Below are 21,650 nucleotides of genomic sequence, written 5' to 3' on the forward strand. Positions count from 1 at the left end.
GTGCGGCCAGATGAGAGCCCCAGCGGGTGGGTATGAGGGGACAGCCACGAGGGGCAGACGACGACCAGGTCCCGGAGAGGCACTTGATCCTCAGAAGCCACGGGCAGTGGGGACCAGTGCTCAGAGAGCCAGGAGAGGGCCCAGGAGGTCCACCAACAGCTCAGGAGACCAGCCACTCACTTGAGGCGGTGCAGCAGGCGAGGGACTCCCTGATAAAGGGCATATATAAGCCCCAATGTGCGGAGAGCCTATTTGGTGCTGCCATCCGATATGGTGTCCTAGCAACGCCCCCTTGTTCCTACATTATTATTAACCTCAATAACATTACTTAAAAGTCATTTCCAGTCAATTTTTGTCAAGTGACAAGAACACTGCTTCCCCTCATGTTTCTGTATAAGCAATGGCACTGAGCAATGTCACTGGAGAGTGACAAGAACACTGCTACCCCTGTTTCTGTGTGAGCAATGTCACTGGAGAATGGAGAGTGACAAGAACACTGCTACCCCTTTTCTGTGTAAGCAATGGCGCTGGATCTCCTGGGGAGGGAGGTACTTATGGAATCCAAAACCCTTGATATCCGTCAACGCAACAATGATGTTTTGCCTCGATTCAGATCTGAGGAAGCGCGAAAGTACCGAGCCAGATCGCAAACCTACAGAAAAAAATATTGAATTAATTTTCTATGAAATACATTTATTAAGATCATCTCAATATCTACTGAACTTAAAATACATTTTTACATTTGCTCCTGATTACAAACAGATGTTATAGCATGCATACAAGACTGTCATCATCAGTACTCAGGACTTAGATTAGCCCTGTAGCTAGAGCAAGAGATACGGCAGAAAAAGAAGTAACTTTAGGATGCCCAAAGCTTGATCTGGACATGGCTGGGGACATATGCACCAAATCAGCAAATACGTGCCTTGATGAATCAGGCCCAAAGTCAGATGCATGGAGGAAAAATAAACAGTGAGCAAGCTGCAGCAAAAGTCCAGAATGAAGGCAAAGATAGCAGCAATTGGGTTTTCATCTGATATCCTGTTTACAATTACTGAATATGCAGCAGTTAGGGTTTACAGTCAGATTGCGAGACACAAATAAGCAATAACAACCAATGTATGTGGCATTCAACAATCCTATGTCGCAATTCCAGGCATGGTTCTACAACATCAAGTATTCCACTATATTATTTGTTGACTATATCCATAAATACGCATATTACTATATGAATTTAAAACTATATTGATCTATGTTTCCTTGAGATAACTAGTTCCCATGCGGAATAACAAAAAGCTGTTCATGTGCATGAGCATTTAAACCTATTACCACCACTGCTTTCTGTAGTCACAATGGGCCTGATGCAGAATGAAACGTATGTCAGTTTGCATAGTGTAATTGCACAAATTCACACTGCACATGCCCACAAAGAGAATGGATGCATATGCGGTGATGCAGACTTCAACATCTCTGTGCCTCCTTATGATTGCTTAATCAGAATGGGGAGAGAAGGGCAGTGCAAACACAGACCGTGTACAGAAAGGACGTATAAAATAATTAATAAAAAGTGTGGCGCTGTTGTGAATGAAGATGAATAATAAATACAAAATAAAAATCTCAAGTCCGTATGGAAAAGTTATTTTCAACAGTACATACATGAAGATGTTTTTCTTCCTCCTCTCTTAAATGCTCCATGTTAATATGTAAACAAAAGAAAAAAAAGCATATATAAAATAAAAAATGAAAAGATGTTTCAGGTAGGAAACTAGATGAAGCTTGCACCAATTCCCTGTTTGTTTATGCACTTCGTCTATAGTGCTTAAGGTAAAGCATGACAAACGGATAATCTAAAGGGATTTAAACTTCTTTCTGATCCTCTCTTGTATGCAAGAAGACTCCTGATGTAATAATATGAGAATAGAAAGAAGAGTTATACCTTCTTTAAAATGATTTATTAAAATCAAGGTAAACAAACAATAGTCCCATAAAAACTTCTTATGTATACGTTCCTACCAGGTAAAAAGAGCAATTTAACAAATTGGAAAGGATTAACTCTGGGAGCTCAAAGCACAGCTAGAGAGTAAGGGTGAGGGTGAGGGATAATCAGCACAAGCTGGTAACCTGAGCCCAAAAGGGTGGACGCGGATGACAGGTTAAGAGCCACTGAGAGGAACAGAGAGAAGCGAGAGGAATCGGAGAGCAGAAGGTGCAAGAGGAGGTGGGCTGAGAGCTGGAAAGCAAAGGTAAAAGTGGTGGAAACAGGAGGAGAGAAAGCCCTGCTCAAAGGAGTGTACAATCTAAAGTGAGACACAAGGGTGAAACATAGACAGAGTCGAGGAGGGGGAAAAAAGGGAAGAGAGGGAGAGGTAGCCAGCAGGTGGGTGGTTAAGCAGGTGACTGGAATGCTTTTAAGAAAAGGTGGTTTTTTGAACCACTTCTAAATGCTCAGAACTTTTTAATCCCCTTGCATGAAAAATGTCGGGAAACTGCTGAGTGGACACCTTTTACATTTCCAAGTCACTCTGTCTAGATTGGGAAGGACCTAGCAAGGTGCGGAGTCTAACAGCCCCCTCCCTGGTTTTCACCAAGAACCACTGCAAGGTGGGATGGATTTAGCTGCTAGGGAGCTGCAGGTCGCGGTCCTTGGTTTGGCCCCTAGACACAAGTAGGATAGGTGAAACTGACAATACAAAGAGTAGAGACAAATACCTTAAGAGAGAGTTTGTATTCTCTGGTGAGTGGGTAGGACAAACAGACTGAGCAGGTGGAGTGCTGGATGCGGACCGGAGGTAAGTAAAGTGGTTGACAGGTGGACGGTTAGATTTGTACACAGTTCAGATAACCGCAGTGCAATGGGAGAAGCAGGAGAGCCTTTAGTTAAATGAGCCAGTCCGGTACACGATTCAGATGACTGTGATGCAGAGGGTTAAGCTAGAGAGTAGTTGATAAACGAGCCGGGTCGGTACACAGTTCAGATGTCTGCGGTGCAGTGGAGTAAGTATTAACGTAGTTGGCTAGACGAGCCAGATCGGTACACAGTTCAGATGTCTGTGGTGCAGTGAAGTAAGCAGGAATGTAGTTGGTTAGACGAGCTGGGTCGGTACACAGTTCAGATGTCTGCGGTGCAGTGGAGTAAGCAGAGACGTAGTTGGTAAGACGAGCCAGATCGGTACAAAGTTCAGATGTCTGCGGAGCACTGGAGTGAGCAGTAGATTAGTTGTTTAACACGCCAAGTCGGTACACGGTTCAAATGTCAAAACCTCATGGAGGAATAATACTCGATGCAGAAAGTCACAGCGAGCTCCAGGAACACAAGTGTAGTCAGGAGGATAACCTGTTGATCTGACACAGGTATGAAGTCAGATCCTCCTCTTATTTCGCATTCCCCGCCACAGAGTCACATGATGATTCTAATCGCAACCCAGGCTAGCAGCTGACAGGTGTTGGAGAGAATACAGGTGAGCGCTACATAGCTACTGACAGGTGCTGGAGGAAATACAGGAGAGCACTCTTACAGTACCCCCCATTAAGTTTGAACTCTGGACACCCTAAAGGGTTTATCAGGGTATCTTTTGTGAAACTGAGAAAGGAGTTTTGGGGCTTCAAGATCTTGCGCAGAAACCCACGAGCGTTCTTCTGGGCCACAGCCCCTCCAATCAACCAGAAATTGAAGAGTTCCTCTAGAAATACGGGAATCAATAATTTATTTAACCTCAAATTCTTGATCTTGTGCCGTCGTGGCAGGAGGTTTTTTGTTGAACACTGAGAATTTATTAATAATTTCTGGCTTGATTAGAGATATATGAAAAACATTGGGTTTCCTCAAATTAGGAGGAAGTTCTAATCTAAAGGCCACTGGGTTGATGATTTCCAGATGTTTGAAGGGCCCAATGTATCGTGGAGAAAACTTCCTGGAAGCAACTTGAAGCCGAAGATTACGGGTGGACAACCAGACCTTATCTCCCAGATTGAGAGAGGGAGTGGGGCGTCTCTTCTTATCAAATTTTTTTTTACTGGAAACAGAGACTTTTGTTAATTTGGACTTGGCGAGAGCCCAACGAGAAGAGAAATCTTGTAAAAGAGAAACGGCTGCTGGAACTCCAGAAGAACTAAGGCTAGAGAATGGTTGAAGCTTGGGGTGAAATCCTTGAAGAACATAAAAAGGAGAAGCAGAGGTAGATTCATGAAGATGATTATTATGAGCGAACTCTGCCCATGTTAATAGATCAATCCAGTTGTCGTGAGTAGGAGAGATATAGCATCTAAGGGATTTTTCAAGTTCCTGATTGGTTCTTTCAGTAAGACCGTAGGTCTAAGGATGGTATGCAGAAGAAAAATTTAACTTGATTCCACATAGATTACAAAAAGCTCTTCAGAATTTTGCGACAAACTGTGTGCCTCGATCTAAGACAATTTAATCCGAATATCCATGTATTCGAAAAATTTCTTTTAGAAAGAGTTGTGAAAGAACAGTTACAGAGGGTAAGCCTTTCAGAGGAATAAAGTGAGCGGCACGGGAAAGGCGATCAATAACTACCCAGACTACTGAGTGGCCTTTAGACAGTGAAAGATCTGTGATGAAATCCATTGATAGATGGCTCCAAGGTTGTTCTGGAATGGGTAAGATACCCATACAGGTGATGTCTAGGGATTTTATTTTGAGCACAAATACTGCAGGTAGAGCCATATTGTTGTACATCCGAGGATAAAGATGGCCACCAGTAACTTCGAGCAATCAAATCTTGAGGTTTTTTATTTTATTCGAGCATGACCAGCAAAGCGAGAGGCATGTGCCCATCTAAGAAGTTTTATATGGAGATGTACGGATATGAATGTTTTTCCTCTAGGAACTGATAGTTTAATTGGAGAAGTAGCCAGAATACATAAAGGATTGAGAATGGGTCTCAAATTGTCTGATTCCTCCAGGTCTGTAGAATGAAAAGAACGCGAAAGGGCGTCGGCCTTCTTGTAGTTTGAATGTGGTTTGAAGGTTATACAAATATTGAATCGTGAAAAGAACAGGGACCATCTTACTTGCCGAGAGTAAATGCACGTTGCTGACTAAATATAATAAGTTCTTCTCGTCCGTAAAGATAACTATAGGAAACAAAGCTTCCTCTAGAAGATGTCTCCATTCCTCCAATGCTAACTTGATGGCGAGGAGTTCGCTATCTCCAACCCCATAATTCATCTCAGCAGGAATACATTTTCGGGAGAAAAATCCACATGGTTGAGGCTTCTCCAAAGAAGACCTCTGCAAAAGAATAGCTCCCACTCTGATAGAGGATGCATCAACCTCTAGCTGGAAAGGACGAGACATATCAGGTTGCTGTAATACTTGACCATGGTAAAGACTTCTTTAAGACGAGAAAAGGCTCTAGTTGCTACAGGTGGCCATGTTTTAGATTTAACAGAGTGTTTAGTTAGAGCTGTAATAGATGCTACCAGCGAGGAAAATCCTTTAATGAATTGCCTGTAGAAGTTAGTGAAACTTAAGAATCGTTGAATAGCCTTGAGACCCACAGGCTGAGGCCAATCTAGGATAGCTTGTAATTTTGCTGAAACCATTTGAAGACCGGAAACGGAGACAATAAACCCTAAGAAGGGGAGGCTTTCTTTCTCAAAGATACATTTTGGAAGTTTACAATACAACGTATATTGTCTAAGGCGATGCAGGACTGAAAAGACATGTTCTCTATGAAACTTGAAATCTGGCGAATAGATGAGAATGTCATCAATATAAATGACAACAAAGCGGTAAAGCATATCCTGGAATATCTCATTCATGAAGTGTTGGAAAACAGCTGGAGCATTACACAACCTAAAGTTCATTACTAAATATTCAAAGTGACCATCATGAGTGTTAAATGCTGTTTTCTACTCATCGTCCTTCTTTATCCGAATCAGGTTATAGGCACCTCGCAAATCCAGTTCGGAAAAGATTGAAGCTCCTTTAAATCTTTCAAACAGTTCTGAAATTAACGGTGGAGAGTACCTATTTTTAATAGTAATTGCATTAACATTTCTATAGTCAATACATGGACGTAGACCACTGTCCTTTTTAACAAAGAAAAATCCGGCTCCAGCTGGGGATGAGGACTTTCTGATGAATCCCCCCTTTGAGATTGTCCTCAATATATGCTGACATGGCACCTGATTCAGGCTTAGAGATAGGATAAACTCATCCTCCTGTAGGTGTCTTATCCGGGAGTAAATTGATGGCACAATCCCATTGGCGATGGGGAGGTAATTTGGAGGCCTCCTCTTCATTAAAAACGTCTGACAAAGAAATATAAGGTACTGGTATTTCTGAAAGATCAGGAGGCTGTGTACTGCTACTATTACTCATTGTAGACATTGCAAGAAACAAGATGAACCCAAGACAGAATTTGAGAGTTCTGCCAATCCAGAACAGGTGAATGAATTCTCAACCAGGACAATCATAAAAGTAAAGGATTGATACTTTTGGGGATGATTAGAAAGGAGATAGTCTCCTAATGTAAAGCTCCAACTTGCAGAGATACAGGAACAGTACGAGACTTAATGAATTCACCATCAATTCTACTACCGTCAATAGCTGTGATGGAGATAGAATGCTCTAGCGTATTAGTAGGTATACACAATTGAGCAACAGTGGCTGCGGATATAAAATTTGCTGCTGCTCCAGAGTCAATGAGAGCTTGTAAGGTGAGTTGTCGATTTCAGTGGCGAAGAGATACCTCAAAAGAAAAGTTAGTCACTGGGATGGGTCCCTGAAATGCCTAGCCTATCCTCATCAGAGTCGGTTAGGCCTTCTCGTTTCCCGGCCAAATTGGACATTTGCTCAAGAGATGACCCGATTCTCCACAATATAGACATAAATTGCCCTTGAAACGCCTCTCTCTCTCTCCTCAGCTGATAGACGGGCTCTTCCTAATTGCATTGGTTCACCCTCTGGATTAAATGAATATGGTAATTTATGCACCACTTGAGTGGGTGTGCGGCGGGATCTCTCTCAAGGTTTCTCTCCCGAAAACGAATGTCAATCTGGTTACAAAGAGAAATTAAGGCATCAAGGGACGAAGGAAGATCTCTGCCAGCCAACTCGTCCTTAATTCGTTCTGAGAGTGCCTGCCAAAAGGTAGCAGTGAGTTCCTCCTCATTCCATCACAACTCTGAGGCAAGAGTGCGAAAATCAACAACATACAATCCCAATGATAGTGAGCCCTGCAGCAGCCATAAGAGTCCAGATGCTGCACTGGAAATTCTGCCCGGCTCATCAAAAGCCTTTTTGAAGGCTTCTAGGAAAATATTATAAGTTTAAGAAGAGGAGCATTACACTCCCAGAGGGGAGAAGCCCATGCCAGGTTCTGTCCAGATAAAAGAGAGACAACATAGGCTACCTTTGTCCTGTCGCTGGGAAAATTTCCAGACTGTAGTTAGAATTGAATAGAACATTGATTTAGGAGGATTAGGAATCCGAATTTGAGAGGAACCAGCAGAATTCCCTACAGCCGGAGCTGCAGCTCCCTGAGCTGGGGAGCTAGGAGGACGAATAACATGGGAAGCCAGTGTATTCTGTAATGTATCCATATGTGTTGACAGACCTCTTAAGAACTGAAGAAGTTGGGATGATTCTTTTCTTGCTCCTCTACTCTACCTACCAATTGTCCCAAAAGTTCACGTGCAGAAGGATTGCCAGATTCATCCATATCAGTCTTTTTGGTCAGATCAATCTGTTACGTTTCCAAGTCACTCTGTCTAGCTTGGCAAGGACCTAGCAAGGCGCGGAGTCTAACAGCCCCCTGGTTTTTGCCAAGAACCACCGCAAGGTGGGATGGATTTAGCTGCTAGGGAGCTGCCGGTCGTGGTCCTTGGTTTTGCCCCTAGCCACGAGTGGGATAGGTGAAACTGACAATACAAGTAGAGACAAATACCTTTAGAGAGAGTTGGTATTCTCTGGTGAGTGGGTAGGACTAACAGACTGAGCAGGTGGAGTGCTGGATGCGGACCGGAGGTAAGTAAGGTGGTTGACAGGTGGACGGTTATGTGGTCAAGCAGATTAGTACACAGTTCATATAACTATGATGCAATGAGAGAAGCAGGAGAGCCTTTGGTTAAACGAGCCAGTCTGGTACACGAATCAGATGACTGTGATGCACAGGGTTAATCTAGAGAGTAGTTGATAAACGAGCCGGGTCAGTACACAGTTCAGATGTCTGCGGTGCAGTGGAGCAAGCAGGAACGTAGTTGGTTAGACGAGCAGGGTCGGTACACAGTTCAGATGTCTGCGGTGCAGTGGAGTAAGCAGGAACGTAGTTGGTAAGACGAGCTGGGTCGGTACACAGTTCAGATGTCTGCGGAGCACTGGAGTGAGCAGTAAATTAGTTGTTTAACATACCAAGTCGGTACACAGTTCAGATGTCTGTGGTGCACTGGAGTGAGCAGTAGATTAGTTGTTTAACACGCCAAGTCGGTACACAGTTCAGATATCAAGACCTCATGGAGGAATAATACAGGACTCGAAGCAGAAAGTCACATAAGGCAACAATAGCGAGCTCCAGAAACACAAGAGTAGTCAGGAGCATAACCTGTTGATCTGACACAGGTATGATGTCAGATCCTCCATTTATTTCGGATTCCCCGCCACAGAGTCACATGATGATCCTAATCGCAACCAAGGTTAGCAGCTGACATGTGCTAGAGAGAATACAGGTGAGCGCTACATAGCTACTGACAGGTGCTGGAGGAAATACAGGAGAGCGCTCTTATAACACCTGGTTCCTCTGATATTTATGGGTTACGATGTTGAAGATTTACGCATACATTTTCATAATTTTATCTTTATGACTATGCTTGCTTGTTTTTTTCAGTGCTACTCTTTGTGATTACTAGTGACCCAAAGGACATACTTTGTAAATAGAACCCCTACCCTAACTCTAACAGTTGGATAATACACTCTATAGCAAAGCGTATCTCAAAGATATATCTTGGGACATAGTCTCCATCTTCAGGGAGCCAGATATATGCAGTCCTTTGCTTAAACCTATATGAAATAAAAAATGACCGCTTGTTAAAACAATTATTCCTAGGAATATAGATCTAAAAATATATCTGTAAATGACAGAATAGATTTTGAAATACCACTAGGAGTTGGTTAAAATACAACACTCCTTTTATTAACAATCAATATTACAACAATCACTTGATATATAAAAAAGTAGTTAACATATAACAATACACATTTAAAAGCTAACTATCATTTATCTTTTTAACAGAGCATAAACTATTTGGAGAATTAAAACAGAATCAAATATAATACAACAGGATGCGGTTGTCTGTTAGTGGATAAATCAATGTAATTCAAGTGCTAGAAAGAATATACTTTCAGGAAATAAGCCACAAAAGTGTCTTTAAGATCGAATAATCCTTAGGAGCTTGAAAGTCCCAATATGTTTCGCAAAGACCCTTAAATATTCAGAAGGGAGGTGATTACTACTATACACAGCAGCGTGCAATTTGATGGTTTTAAACTGTCCACATATGAAAATACAAGGCTTTATCTCATATCACAGATAAATTGATATGGATTACAAATGAGTAAGTGGACATACTTTTTGCTTGTACCTAACATTCACAGTCACACATTAATCCTGCATTTCCAACATGCACAGCACTCCAGAAAAGTGATTCCTTATTTTTCATTATTGTTTCAGCTCCTAATTAGTAGACTTGTTCCAGCTGATGTATTTCAAATCGGAATGAGACTTTAGCAAAGATCTTGTATAAATCTGGATCTCTGCCACCATGTCATCTACCCAACTTACCTTAAACTAAAAAATGAACCTAGATTGGACACCACACTGAATTGACAGGTTGTGTGGTTAAGCAGATTCGCTATACATGTTAGTAGGCTATCTTGGTTGGGTAATACACACCATTCCTACTATTTGCATATCCTCCCAAATCATTATTCCTCTCCCAGTGTTTGCATATGTGTCAGAATTACGAATCTATCTCCAGATAAGACAGCCACACACAGGCCTGCGTTTTGAGTGCAGCATAAGTTTGGAAAAAATCAATTCCACACTTCTTGGGGACCTGTTAGCGTAGCTAGAATATACTGTAATTGCATACACAGACCACTTGGTTTAGATTTACAGTCATTTCAATTGCACTGAATGTTGTTTATTACATGAAACTTTGTGTATGGTGTAGTAAGTATATATTCTGAAGTTTGATATCCATTTATCTTATGTCTTTACACACTGTAAACACAGATAATGCAATCTGTATAATTTGGTACAGTTTTTAAAGCTTTATATTATTTATCCTTTAAGTTTTTCTACTGTACATTCTAAAATGTTGGTGTTTGAAATGTAAATAATTAGTCTATTGGGCCGATTCAATTTGACCGCGTTATTCTAGGAATAACGTGGACTGCGCACTATTACCATTACTATGGTAAAAGTGCGCAGTATTAGTACGGTAATTTTAACACTGATTTTTGGGCCACAAGCAAAAATCCAGGTTAAAATGACCTTATTAAAGGTAATAGTACTAGCGCTGCGTTAATCGTCAACTACCGTGGCCAAATTGAATTGGCCCCTATAAGTATTTCCCAAAAGTATGTTCAGTATGTACATTTCTTACATAATGCATTTATTCTATATAGGCTCTTGTAAATCAAGTGGTAGCTACCATAACTAATCAGTTCAATAAAGATCTACCAAATGGAATGGCGATATGTGGGGTTTTCACCGCGGATTATCGCACTGATGCATTAAATAGCCAGGTCTGTATTCTTTATTTATATCTATATTTGTGTCCATATGATATTCATATAAATGTATTGTTTGTTTGTTTTTATTTATGGCATTTGATGACCGGTAACTTTTGTTTGTCAGTTTTCTATATATTGATGATTATGGATATTAATGTATTGTGCAAAACAGCAGTCATTGATTAACACGCAGGCTTAGTGGTTAGCACTTCTGCCTCACAGTACTGGGGTCATAAGTTTGATTCCCGACCATGGCCTTATGTGTGGGAAGTTTGTATGTTTTACCCATGTTTCGGTGGGTTTCCTCCGGGTGCTCTGGTTTTCTCCAACACTCCAAAAACATACTAGTAGGTTAATTGGTTGCTATTAAATTGACCCTAGTCTCTCTCTCTCTGTCTGTGTGTATGTTAGGAAACATAGACTGTAAGCTGCAATGGGGCAGGGACTGATGTGAGTAAGTTCTCTGTGCAACGTTGCGGAATTATTGGAGCTATATAAATGGCTGCTGCTGATGCTGATGATTATGTGTTTAATTATGCGCAAAAATAATATGTGTGATACTCTTTATGTTGTCGATATCCAACTGCTCACCTCTTCCACTGCACCTTTCTTATGATGAATAGCACAGATTGCCTAGCAGCTCTCCCCTCTTTCATGTTTTCCCTCTACTGGAATCTTAGTACATCTAAGGGTATGGTTAAACATCCATCCAGGGAGTGTTGTCTAGTGCTGCCAGTGCTGCTATGTCACTAGATGGTATAGGGAACAATTGTTCACTTATAGAGAGGAACAATAAAGACTATATTCTCTTCAACACTGCATTGTTCGTCAGCAATTCTAACATATCCAACTATTTCACATAGCTGTTTCTTGTGTGAGGTGTCCGGAGTGCAGTCAAAGACAATAGAGTAGTATTTTGCATCTTTGATTCTGTTAATGAATTCTTGTATCACTGTGTTACCAAGAAGGTTAATAAATTAATTTTGAATGCCCAGGGAAAAATAGGAAACTCTGCCTTTCTTATGTATTGTTTTTAAGGACCCGATAACTCAGGATTGTAATGGATAATCAATTCAAGCAAATTAAGAAATAATGGTGAATTATGTCATTGAACCCCGAAGAGTGAGATTGATTTTGGCATAGAAATTAATCAAGAATTAGTTTAATAACAGTGCATCACTTCTCCATTTGTGAAGCTATAACACTTTGGAGTTTATGGTCAATTCCATGACCACATTTTAAATGCATATCTACAGACCTCAAACTTAAATAATTTTGACAAGGATCAGGTGAGTTTACTTCTTTTCCTATCCTGGGGTTCAAATGCCTCCAAACAGAGAAGCCTTTCTGAGGGTTTGCTATGCTTGGAGTGTTTGATGATTTATTTCCAAAAGGCATACAGGCAACAAAAAACAGCTTTCTGCATTTCTGAATACATAAGCCATGTTCTCTCTAGTGTTTCTCAATTAGGTAGATTTTAATTAGGAAAGGATGAGAGAAATTTAAATCTTTCTGTTGCTCTGGTCCATATTTCACTAAACAGCACCTCACTTTATCTGTTATGTTAGGCCAAGAATATCTATCTTTAAATTTAAATCCCAACATTTCATTGTCTACACAGAAAGTTGTCCTGTCAGTCTCAATTTCAAAATTATAGTCCACGTCAGTAGTTCCCCTCAGGGCCGCCTTCAGAAAAAATCGGGCCCAGTACGGGCCCCCCGTGCCCTGCCCACCACCCGGGCCCCCCCCCTCATGAGCGCCCCCCCCATGAGCAACACACACTTTCATACTTACCTGGGGGCCCGCCGCTGGTCTCCGCTATTCTGTCTTCAGGCAGAGCACATGATCGCAGGGGGAATGAATCCTCCACCCCTGCGATCGGATCCTGGTGCCTGGCTGTCACGGTGACAGCCAGGCTGAAGACAGAATAGCGGAGACCAGCGGCGGGCCCCAGGTAAGTCTGTGCTAAGCTGTTGTACCGGGCCCCCTGGTGAGCCCAGGCCCGGTACAACAGTACCCCCCGTACCCCCTTGATGGTGGCCCTAGTTCCCCTGACTGCATTACGTTCTTCCTGACTCTGCTGCTCACAATTAGAAATCTCCAGACATGATAACACCGCTCTAGAGCTTCCTGTACCTGCATTGCAGGCTGACTTTGTGAGCCAGTTCTGAAAATGATGGGAAAGCTTATACACTTTCTCTTCTCTACCTTGTTTCAGCTTTTGAAATTCTGCACCAGATGGCTTCTTTGGGGACATTGTTTATTACTAAAAAGATTAATCTGACTTTAGTGGTGTAATCTAATACCATAGTATCCGCTGCACTCACCAAATACACTTTTAGTGCTATGAAGATTGCAATTTAAATGAAAAGCTGCTCTTATTGATCAACCCAATATATAATGCTGAATATTCTTATATAAATATCCATAATACAGATTATAAAAAACTATATACTGCAGAAGGCTAAAAAATAAAATGTAAATGTATTAATAGTTTAGTTAGCATAAAAACACATATAGATCATACATAAAAATATTAAAAACCGAAATGCTTCAACTGGAAACTTGGTAGAATAACATGGCTGTATTAGGTGAAGCAGTTATGAGTATAATGCCCCTGGTTAAAACATAACACATATTCAGGGGTATAAATACTAAACTTCGGGTTTGAAAAACTGGAGATGTTGCCTATAGCAACCAATCAGATTCTAGTTTTCATTTATTTAGTACATTCCCTACACGCCCTCTTCCTCTCACACAACCTCAATCTTTTGGCAATAACAGAAACATGGCTTATGCACTCAGACACTGCCTTACCTGTAGCCCTTTCTCATGAATGCCTCCATTACACCCACACCCCCCAGAACTAGAGGCAGAAAAGGAGGTGGGGTTGGACTACTTCTCTCCACAAGTGCACATTCACAGTTTTACCAAATGTTCCACCACTCACGGTAACAGCGTTTGAAGTACATACTTTTAGGATTTTTAACTCATTCACTATGCGTGTTGCTGTGATCTATCGCCCCCCTGGACCCCACCAACATATTCTCAAACATTTCTCTGCATGACTCCCTCATTTCTTATCTTCTGACATCCCCCCATCATCATTGATGATTTCAACATCCATATTGTAATCCACTTACCAATGCTGCTTCAAAACTACTCTCTCTAACCTTGTCACTTGGCCTCTCCCAGTGGATTGAATCTTCTACTCATCGGGATGGCCACTGTCTTGATCTTGTTTTCTCTAGACTATGCTCAGTTTCTGATTTCCTTAACACTCCTTTCCCCCTCTCGGATAATCACTTTATCTGCTACTTGCTCATGCCCAGTTCTTTAATCTTCCTGCTGTCAAACTCTTCCAAGCCTCCTCATACCTGCAGGGATATTAACTCTATTGATTTTCAACAGTTTTCCACCTCTCTTAAAGACATTTTCTCCCCAATTTCTACATTCTCCTCCCCTAATATGTCAGTTCCTCATTTTCAGCAAACCCAAGCAACTGCCCTTGATCAAGTGGTTTCAGCGACCCTTCATACACCACATCAAATTCATTGTCAACCGTGGCACACTAAAGTAACAAGAAATCTACAAAAACTTTCTCGTAAAGCAGAATGTAACTGGCGTAAATCTTGTACCTCTAATGACTTCCTCATATATACTGCTATCTACCACTCAAACTGTTCTGGACACTGCAAAACAAACATACTTCTAATCTCTCATCTCTGCTCAGGCTTCTAACCCCAAATGCCCTTTTTAACACATTTGAATCTCTTCTTAACACTCCCACAAATAAATATAAGTATCTATTCTTATCTACCCCCTCTATCTCCAGTCCTCTTGATCCTATACCCACACAGATCGGTAGATCCCTGTCTCCTGTATTCATTTCACCTCTAACAAAAATCTGTAATCTCTCTCTCTCTACTGGTATCTTTCCATCACTATTCAAGCACGCAGTGATTACTCCTATTCTGTAAAAACTAAATTCTGATCCAAATTCTCTCTCAAATTACCGCCCCATCTCTCAACTTCCATGCCCTTCCAAGCTTCTTGAGAGAATTGCCTACATTCACCTCACACACTTTCTTAGAGCTAGCAACCTATTGGATTCTCTTCAGTCAGGCTTTCATTTTGAATACTCCACAGAGACTGCGTTGACCAAGGTTGTCAATGATTTGATCACAGCTAAAACTAAAGGCTATTACTCTCTTCTAATTCTCCTGGATCTCTTTGCTGCATTTGTTACTGTTGACCACTCTCATTTCATACAAACACTACAATGTCTATGGGCTAGATTTACTAAGCTGCGGGTTTGAAAAAGTGGGGATGTTGCCTATAGCAACCAATCAGATTCTAGCTTTCATTTTGTAGAAAGAACTAAATAAATGAAAGCTAGAATCTTATTGGTGGCTATAGGCAACATCGCCACTTTTTCAAACCCGCAGCTTAGTAAATCTAGCCCTATGTCTTCAAGACACTGTCCTATCCTGCTTCTTATCCTAATTATCTAACTGCAATTTCAGTGTTATTTTCTCTGGTTCCACCACTGTTTCCATAAGTTGGTGTACCACAGGTCTCAGTCCTAGGTCCTCTGCTATTCTCTATCTATCTATATCACTTCTCTAGGAAAACTAATAAGGTATTTTGTATTTCAATATCATCTATATGCAGATGATACCCAAATGTATCTATACTCTCCTGATCAACCATCTGTGTTGTCAAGCGTTACTGACTGTCTTTCTGCCATTTCATTTTGGATGTCCTCTTGCCAACTCAATCTCAATCTTTTAAAAACCGAGTTAATAATATTCCCACCCGTCAACAGAAGCTTCCTGCCTGACATTTCTATTTCTGTTGACAACATGAAAACAAATCCACCCCTTCAAGCTCGCTGATGAAGGTGTAATCCTTGACTCAGAACTATCCTTTGTTTCCCACATCAGTTCTGTATTTATATCATGTTGCATACATTTAAAAAAACATTACCAGAATACGTACATATCTTACACAAGACACTGCAAAAACCTTAATTTATGCACCCGTCATCTCCAGCATCAACTATTGCAATTCCCTCCTTACTGGTCTTTCCAAATCAGACTCTTACCCCTACAATCTATTTTGCAAGCAGCGACTAGATTGACTTTCCTTGCAAATCGTTCTTTCTCTGCTGAACCACTCTGTCAGTCTCTACATTGGTTGCCTGTTTTTCAACGAATCCAAAATAAAATACTTCTACTAACATACAAGGCCATCAACAAAATTGGCCCAACATGAATTTCCTCACTTGCTGGCGTTATATATAAATGTTGACGACGATGATGATAATGATGAAGATAAAGATTACAAAATTGTCATGATCTTAAGTAAATCACACATTCCAAAATCAAAATGTATGATTACCAAAATGGAAACCAATGTAAAAAACTATTTTGCCTTCTTTATGATGAATAGTGGGGGATATTTATTAAAACAGGTGCTAAGTAAAAAAAAAATGTAGCCTATAGCAACCAATTCTATTGTAATATATTGTAACTGTTATAACTAAATATATATATATATATATATATATATATATATATATATATATATATATATATATATATATGTAGGAATAAGATAAAATTCTAAATTTTTTAAAAAAGATTTTAACCACAAAGAAGCAAACACATATTATTAATATAAATTATTTGTAAAGTACCATCAGTTTATGTATTGGTGTGAAATTTGTTTTGAGAAATCCTGTTAAAATTGGGGATTTTTTAAGTTAATAGAAATGTCCTTTTTAGTGATTACAAGATGTTAAGATCAAACTGACACTGCAACACAATAGCTGTTGTATTACTTGAAGTGGGGGTGAATACGGTGGTATGCCATACCACACTTCTCCTACTGCTTTCATTGTTATACTCTTAAATTTCATTTACTTACATTTTCTCTACATTGTTCATACTGCCACTTCTAAATTTCCACTTCTACCACTGATTACTTGTATATTATAAGTTGTATGTCCTTCTTATTTTTAAAAGTACTGGTTTCACATACAGTTCTTGGAGTTGGATATGTAAATATAAATGTTTTAATTTCTGGGAAAGTGCTACTCCTGATACGGGTCTGTTGTTTCAATAAGAAAGGATATTTATGTGTAATGTAAGTGATGGAACCAGGTACAAACATAGGCCAGGGGCAAACGCAGAATTTGTAGAGGGGAGGTCTCCACACCACGCCGCCAGTGGGCGTGGCCAGCATGCATGGGGGCGTGGCTATAATGTTAGACAGTGCTTTGCTGCTCTCTAACTCTTCCTATTCCCATAATATACATGGGCAATGCTGCGTGGACTATTAGGTGCACGCAGCTCTCCCTTTTCAAGCAGAACTGGGTGAAGAGGGAGCAGGGTCCAGCCACCTCAATTATACAGTGCCCCAGGCTTGGAGGGGGTTTCCAGGCACTAGGAACCCCCCCCCCCCCCTCTGTTTGCCTATGATAGGCCTATCATACGATGCCCACAAAATGTGAGGTTTACATTTAGCAATGCAGAGTAGGATCTTTCATAGATAAATAACATTTGAAATCGGTTTGTTCTGTCATGAAAACATTACTTCTCTGGCAAATGTGTGAAAGCTAGAAACGGCATTATTAATAACTGAGGAGAGGCTTTCTCTGCATTCATATTGAGCTTTAGCAGTGAATGTTAGAACAAGTTGTGTTTCGTTTAAATTTGTGTGTGATCAGAAGATTGTTAAAGTATGTACATGTCTGTGCGTCTGTATATTATTCTACTATTATATTACTCTGAAAATATACCAGCTGTTGTTGTACATGCAGTATATATGAATACTTCTATTTTTTGTTACATTCATTTTCATACAGATTTTGGTCACTATGCCACAATGTTTGGAATGCCTTCTACTAAGTCCACATCAACAAGACTGGGTGAAAAGAATAAAGTATATAATATTTGATGAGGTATGTGGTGTTGCAAGTCTTACATTATGATACGATCTATTTGTGTTGAGAAATAATACATTACTGATAATAGTTTTTTAGATTAAATCAATATAAAAGGTGATTTTTAAACATATACTAATAGCTAACATGTCACTGTCTAACTCCTGTGTTGATTTTGTTTAAATTCACACTGATAAAACAACCATATTTACTGTAGCGTAGGTATTCCTATGAGTCTGAACACTGTATTCCCTGTGCGTGACCTCCAACTGGAGAGGAAGAATGGAACAGCTGCCAGAAGCTGAATGTTCATTCCGAGGGTTCATGTTGAACTTATAGATTTATTAAATTGCACCAAAAAATAATATAAACCACTACAATAAATAATTACATGATTTCCAATCAGACACAGGTTGCATGACCCTATAGCAGTTGCATGGTCTGCTATAACTACAGTACTACCCTTGGCCAATAATTTCACAATGTTCAGCCAGGAGATGCAGAACAGTCTATACCAGGGCTGTTAAAATAATAGCAAATCTTATCATTATACAGAGTTTTTTTTAATGGGAGGCATAATTGTTATAATTGCTGATTCACAGCACAGGGGTCATGTGTTTACTTCCTATTAGGGCACTGTTTGTGTGGTGTTTGTGCAATCTCTCTTCCTGTGTTTGTGTGGGTTTCCTCTAGGTGCTATGGTTTCCTTCTACAGAAGTGGTCGATGTGGGCCAGTATACAGTGGTATGGCATACCAGCACCTCTCCCTACTGCATAATAAAGAACATAGCAGGAGCACATTTCTTCCTATATGAAAAAGTAGGAAGCCTGCATATTCAAATTCAAATCAGATTAAACATTCCGTATTTCCCCATGTATAAGGCGCTCCCATGTATAAGACGCACCTTAATTTTGGCCCCGAAATTTGGAAAAAAAATATTACGGTAGCTGTCAAAAAAGGCAGGGAGAGTGTAATGGCCGGCTGCTCTGATAGTGATCAGAGCAGCCGGGCAGCACACTTTCCCTGCAATCGCTGCCACTGTGCCTCTGTCCCCCTCCTCCTGGATCCCCTGCTGACAATCTCTGCCTGTCCTCGCCTGCTGGATCCCCGCTGACACTCTGCCTGCTGGCTACTGCATCCCCGCTGACACGCTGCCTGTCTCCGCCTGCTGGATCCCCGCTGACACTCTGCCTGCTGGCCACTGCATCCCCGCTGACACGCTGCCTGTCTCCGCCTGCTGGATCCCCGCTGACACTCTGCCTGCTGGCTACTGCATCCCTGCTGACACGCTGCCTGTCTCCGCCTGCTGGATCCCCGCTGACACTCTGCCTGCTGGCTACTGCATCCCCGCTGACACGCTGCCTGTCTCCGCCTGCTGGATCCCCGCTGACACTCTGCCTGCTGGCTACTGCATCCCTGCTGACACGCTGCCTGTCTCCGCCTGCTGGATCCCCGCTGACACTCTGCCTGCTGGCTACTGCATCCCCGCTGACACGCTGCCTGTCTCCGCCTGCTGGATCCCCGCTGACACTCTGCCTGCTGGCTACTGCATCCCCGCTGACACGCTGCCTGTCTTCGCCTGCTGGATCCCCGCTGACACTCTGCCTGCTGGCTACTGCATCCCCGCTGACACGCTGCCTGTCTTCGCCTGCTGGATCCCCGCTGACACTCTGCCTGCTGGCTACTGCATCCCCGCTGACACGCTGCCTGGCCCCGCCTGCTGGATCCCCGCTGACACTCTGCCTGCTGCATCCCCGCTGACACGCTGCCTGTTCCCCTCCTCCTGGATCACACCCCCCCCTCCACCCCCCGCTGCCCCTGTAACGCTACCCCTGTATAAGACGCACCCAGGTTTTGGACCCAAAATTTTGGGGAAAAAGGTGCGTCTTATACATGGGGAAATACGGTAGTTGCCTACTCTCTTGGAATGTCCAAGAGACTCACAAATTTCTCGGAGTCCTTCTGGACTCCCGGGAGAGCAGGTCAACCTCCTGGTTCCAGCCACTTCAATATTTAAGTGGTGGGGGTGGGGCTTAGTGACGTGACTTGTGCATGCTCATGGCCATGCCGCCTGCTGTAATTGTCCAGGATATATGATGACAGTTTAGGGGCGGGGCCAAATTGTGTGATTAATTGAGCCCCACCCCCACACACCCTCCCCCCCCCCGAGATGTCCAAGAGCAGAACTTGCCAAAGCTGGCATGTATGAGATTAAATGAAAAGCTAACCAGTACTTTACTTACAATAAAGAACAACAAGGATACGATAACATAAGAGAATGCAGCAGAAGTACATCTCTTACTGTATTTAAAAACAGCAAGCTTTTTACAAGTAAATTACTGTTAAACTGCATGTTGCTACACTCGAAGTCAGCACAGAGATTGATGCAAGTGAGGTTTTTTTACATTTAATGTTTATAAGCACATTACAATAGTTCAGCAAAGTACATATTGACACAATCTAGCTGAATTACAATTTTTGTATGAATGTAAAACATATTGGGTCTGATTCGTCTTTGAACACAATATTAACGCAATTTATGTTTAAAAAAACATGCGCATAACTTGTTCGCACGTATTCCCGTATTCAAGCGGACTTAATTAATACGTTCAGAGATTAATACGGTAGTATGTCACTTAAATGACGTAAAATCAAACATACGTGTCGTTGCAATTTTATTTGCTCTTCTAGTTAATATAGGAGCAATTGTACCTTTTTGCACTATATCACTACATCTGTCTTTACTCTCATTTAACATATGAACGCACATGTGTGCATTTCCTTAATTACCATCATTGACCTTATTACTCCTAAACACTCATGTTTCTTGACAATTACATCATACCTCATTACCTCATCCCCCTGATCACATGATAACAATAACACCTTAATATCATACTTTACTAACAAATATGTCTCATTTATATACATTTGTTTAGACATAATAAAATACACACACAAAGGGGTTTTCTAAATTACAAACTTTTTATTAACTAAATAAATTACATTAACAACTGATACACAAACTTAATTTTTTTTTTTAGAATTTAAAAATATTTAAATATATATATTTTTTTCTTTCAATTTTATGTACAATAAGGTGCAGCAGGGGGAGTATTTATTTTGCACTCGAAAAAACCTACATATAATTAAAAGATTAAATCTTTACATCACAGCATTATTACATATTAGAACTTTGCTCTATGGATGTAAATTGGTAACACAATTTTCTAGCTCTGCAGAGTTCAGAGGTGCTACTTTAAGAAAAATTCTCTTAAACATTAATCTCAGTGTGAACACAATACTAACCAGAGGACTGCATTTTGAAGGCACATGCAGATTTGCTTTAGTTAAGGGCAAACATGTATTAGGCCCATTAAGTCAGACACCTGTAGAATAGCAATCTTGGCCTAGACAAAGACAGTTTTGGTAAAAAAATAAATTCAGAAAAAAAAATTAAGTAATATTTTAGTAGATTATTAAACCAAGATAATTACATTCTTCAGGGGCCTGGGATGGGTACCCTGCCTTGTCCAGCTGCGGCTCCTGAGGCTCCTCGATGGGGTCCTCTACTATTATGAGGGGTCTCTATCAAGATTTTTCCTGGGGCTCTTCCACGTGCTCCTCCGTGGCCTCCTGTAGGTGGCGATGATGGCAGCATTCTTTTGGAAAAGATAAGACACATTAGTCTTTTATTGCATAATTATTTTTCATAGATAGATAAATAGATAGGTAGATAGATCACATTTTTTCAATGCTAATTATTAAATACCACACATGGAACATTATGCCACCATTGGCAAAATACAAACAACTCTACATCACTTGCATATGGACTTTGCCTACGAGGTTTATTAAACTTTTAGTATCCTAAAGTGAATGTAATCACATACTGATACTGAACCATTAATATAACATAGCAGGCCTTGTACTTTGTA

The 21,650-nt window shown here is 40.9% G+C and overlaps 1 protein-coding gene across 2 annotated transcripts in view; it reads left to right on the forward strand.

Moving 5' to 3' along the window:
• Positions 1–21,650, forward strand: part of LOC142139997 (putative ATP-dependent RNA helicase DDX60) — a 382,899-nt gene that overhangs the window by 174,850 nt on the left and 186,399 nt on the right. For both annotated transcript variants that reach the window (XM_075197859.1, XM_075197866.1), the window contains exons 19-20: positions 10,655–10,774; positions 17,634–17,729. In XM_075197859.1, the coding sequence (XP_075053960.1) occupies positions 10,655–10,774; positions 17,634–17,729 (216 nt within the window). The remainder of the gene's footprint in view (positions 1–10,654; positions 10,775–17,633; positions 17,730–21,650) is intronic.

Source organism: Mixophyes fleayi, chromosome 1, assembly GCF_038048845.1.
Source record: "Mixophyes fleayi isolate aMixFle1 chromosome 1, aMixFle1.hap1, whole genome shotgun sequence".
NCBI classification, from domain to species: domain Eukaryota; kingdom Metazoa; phylum Chordata; class Amphibia; order Anura; family Limnodynastidae; genus Mixophyes; species Mixophyes fleayi.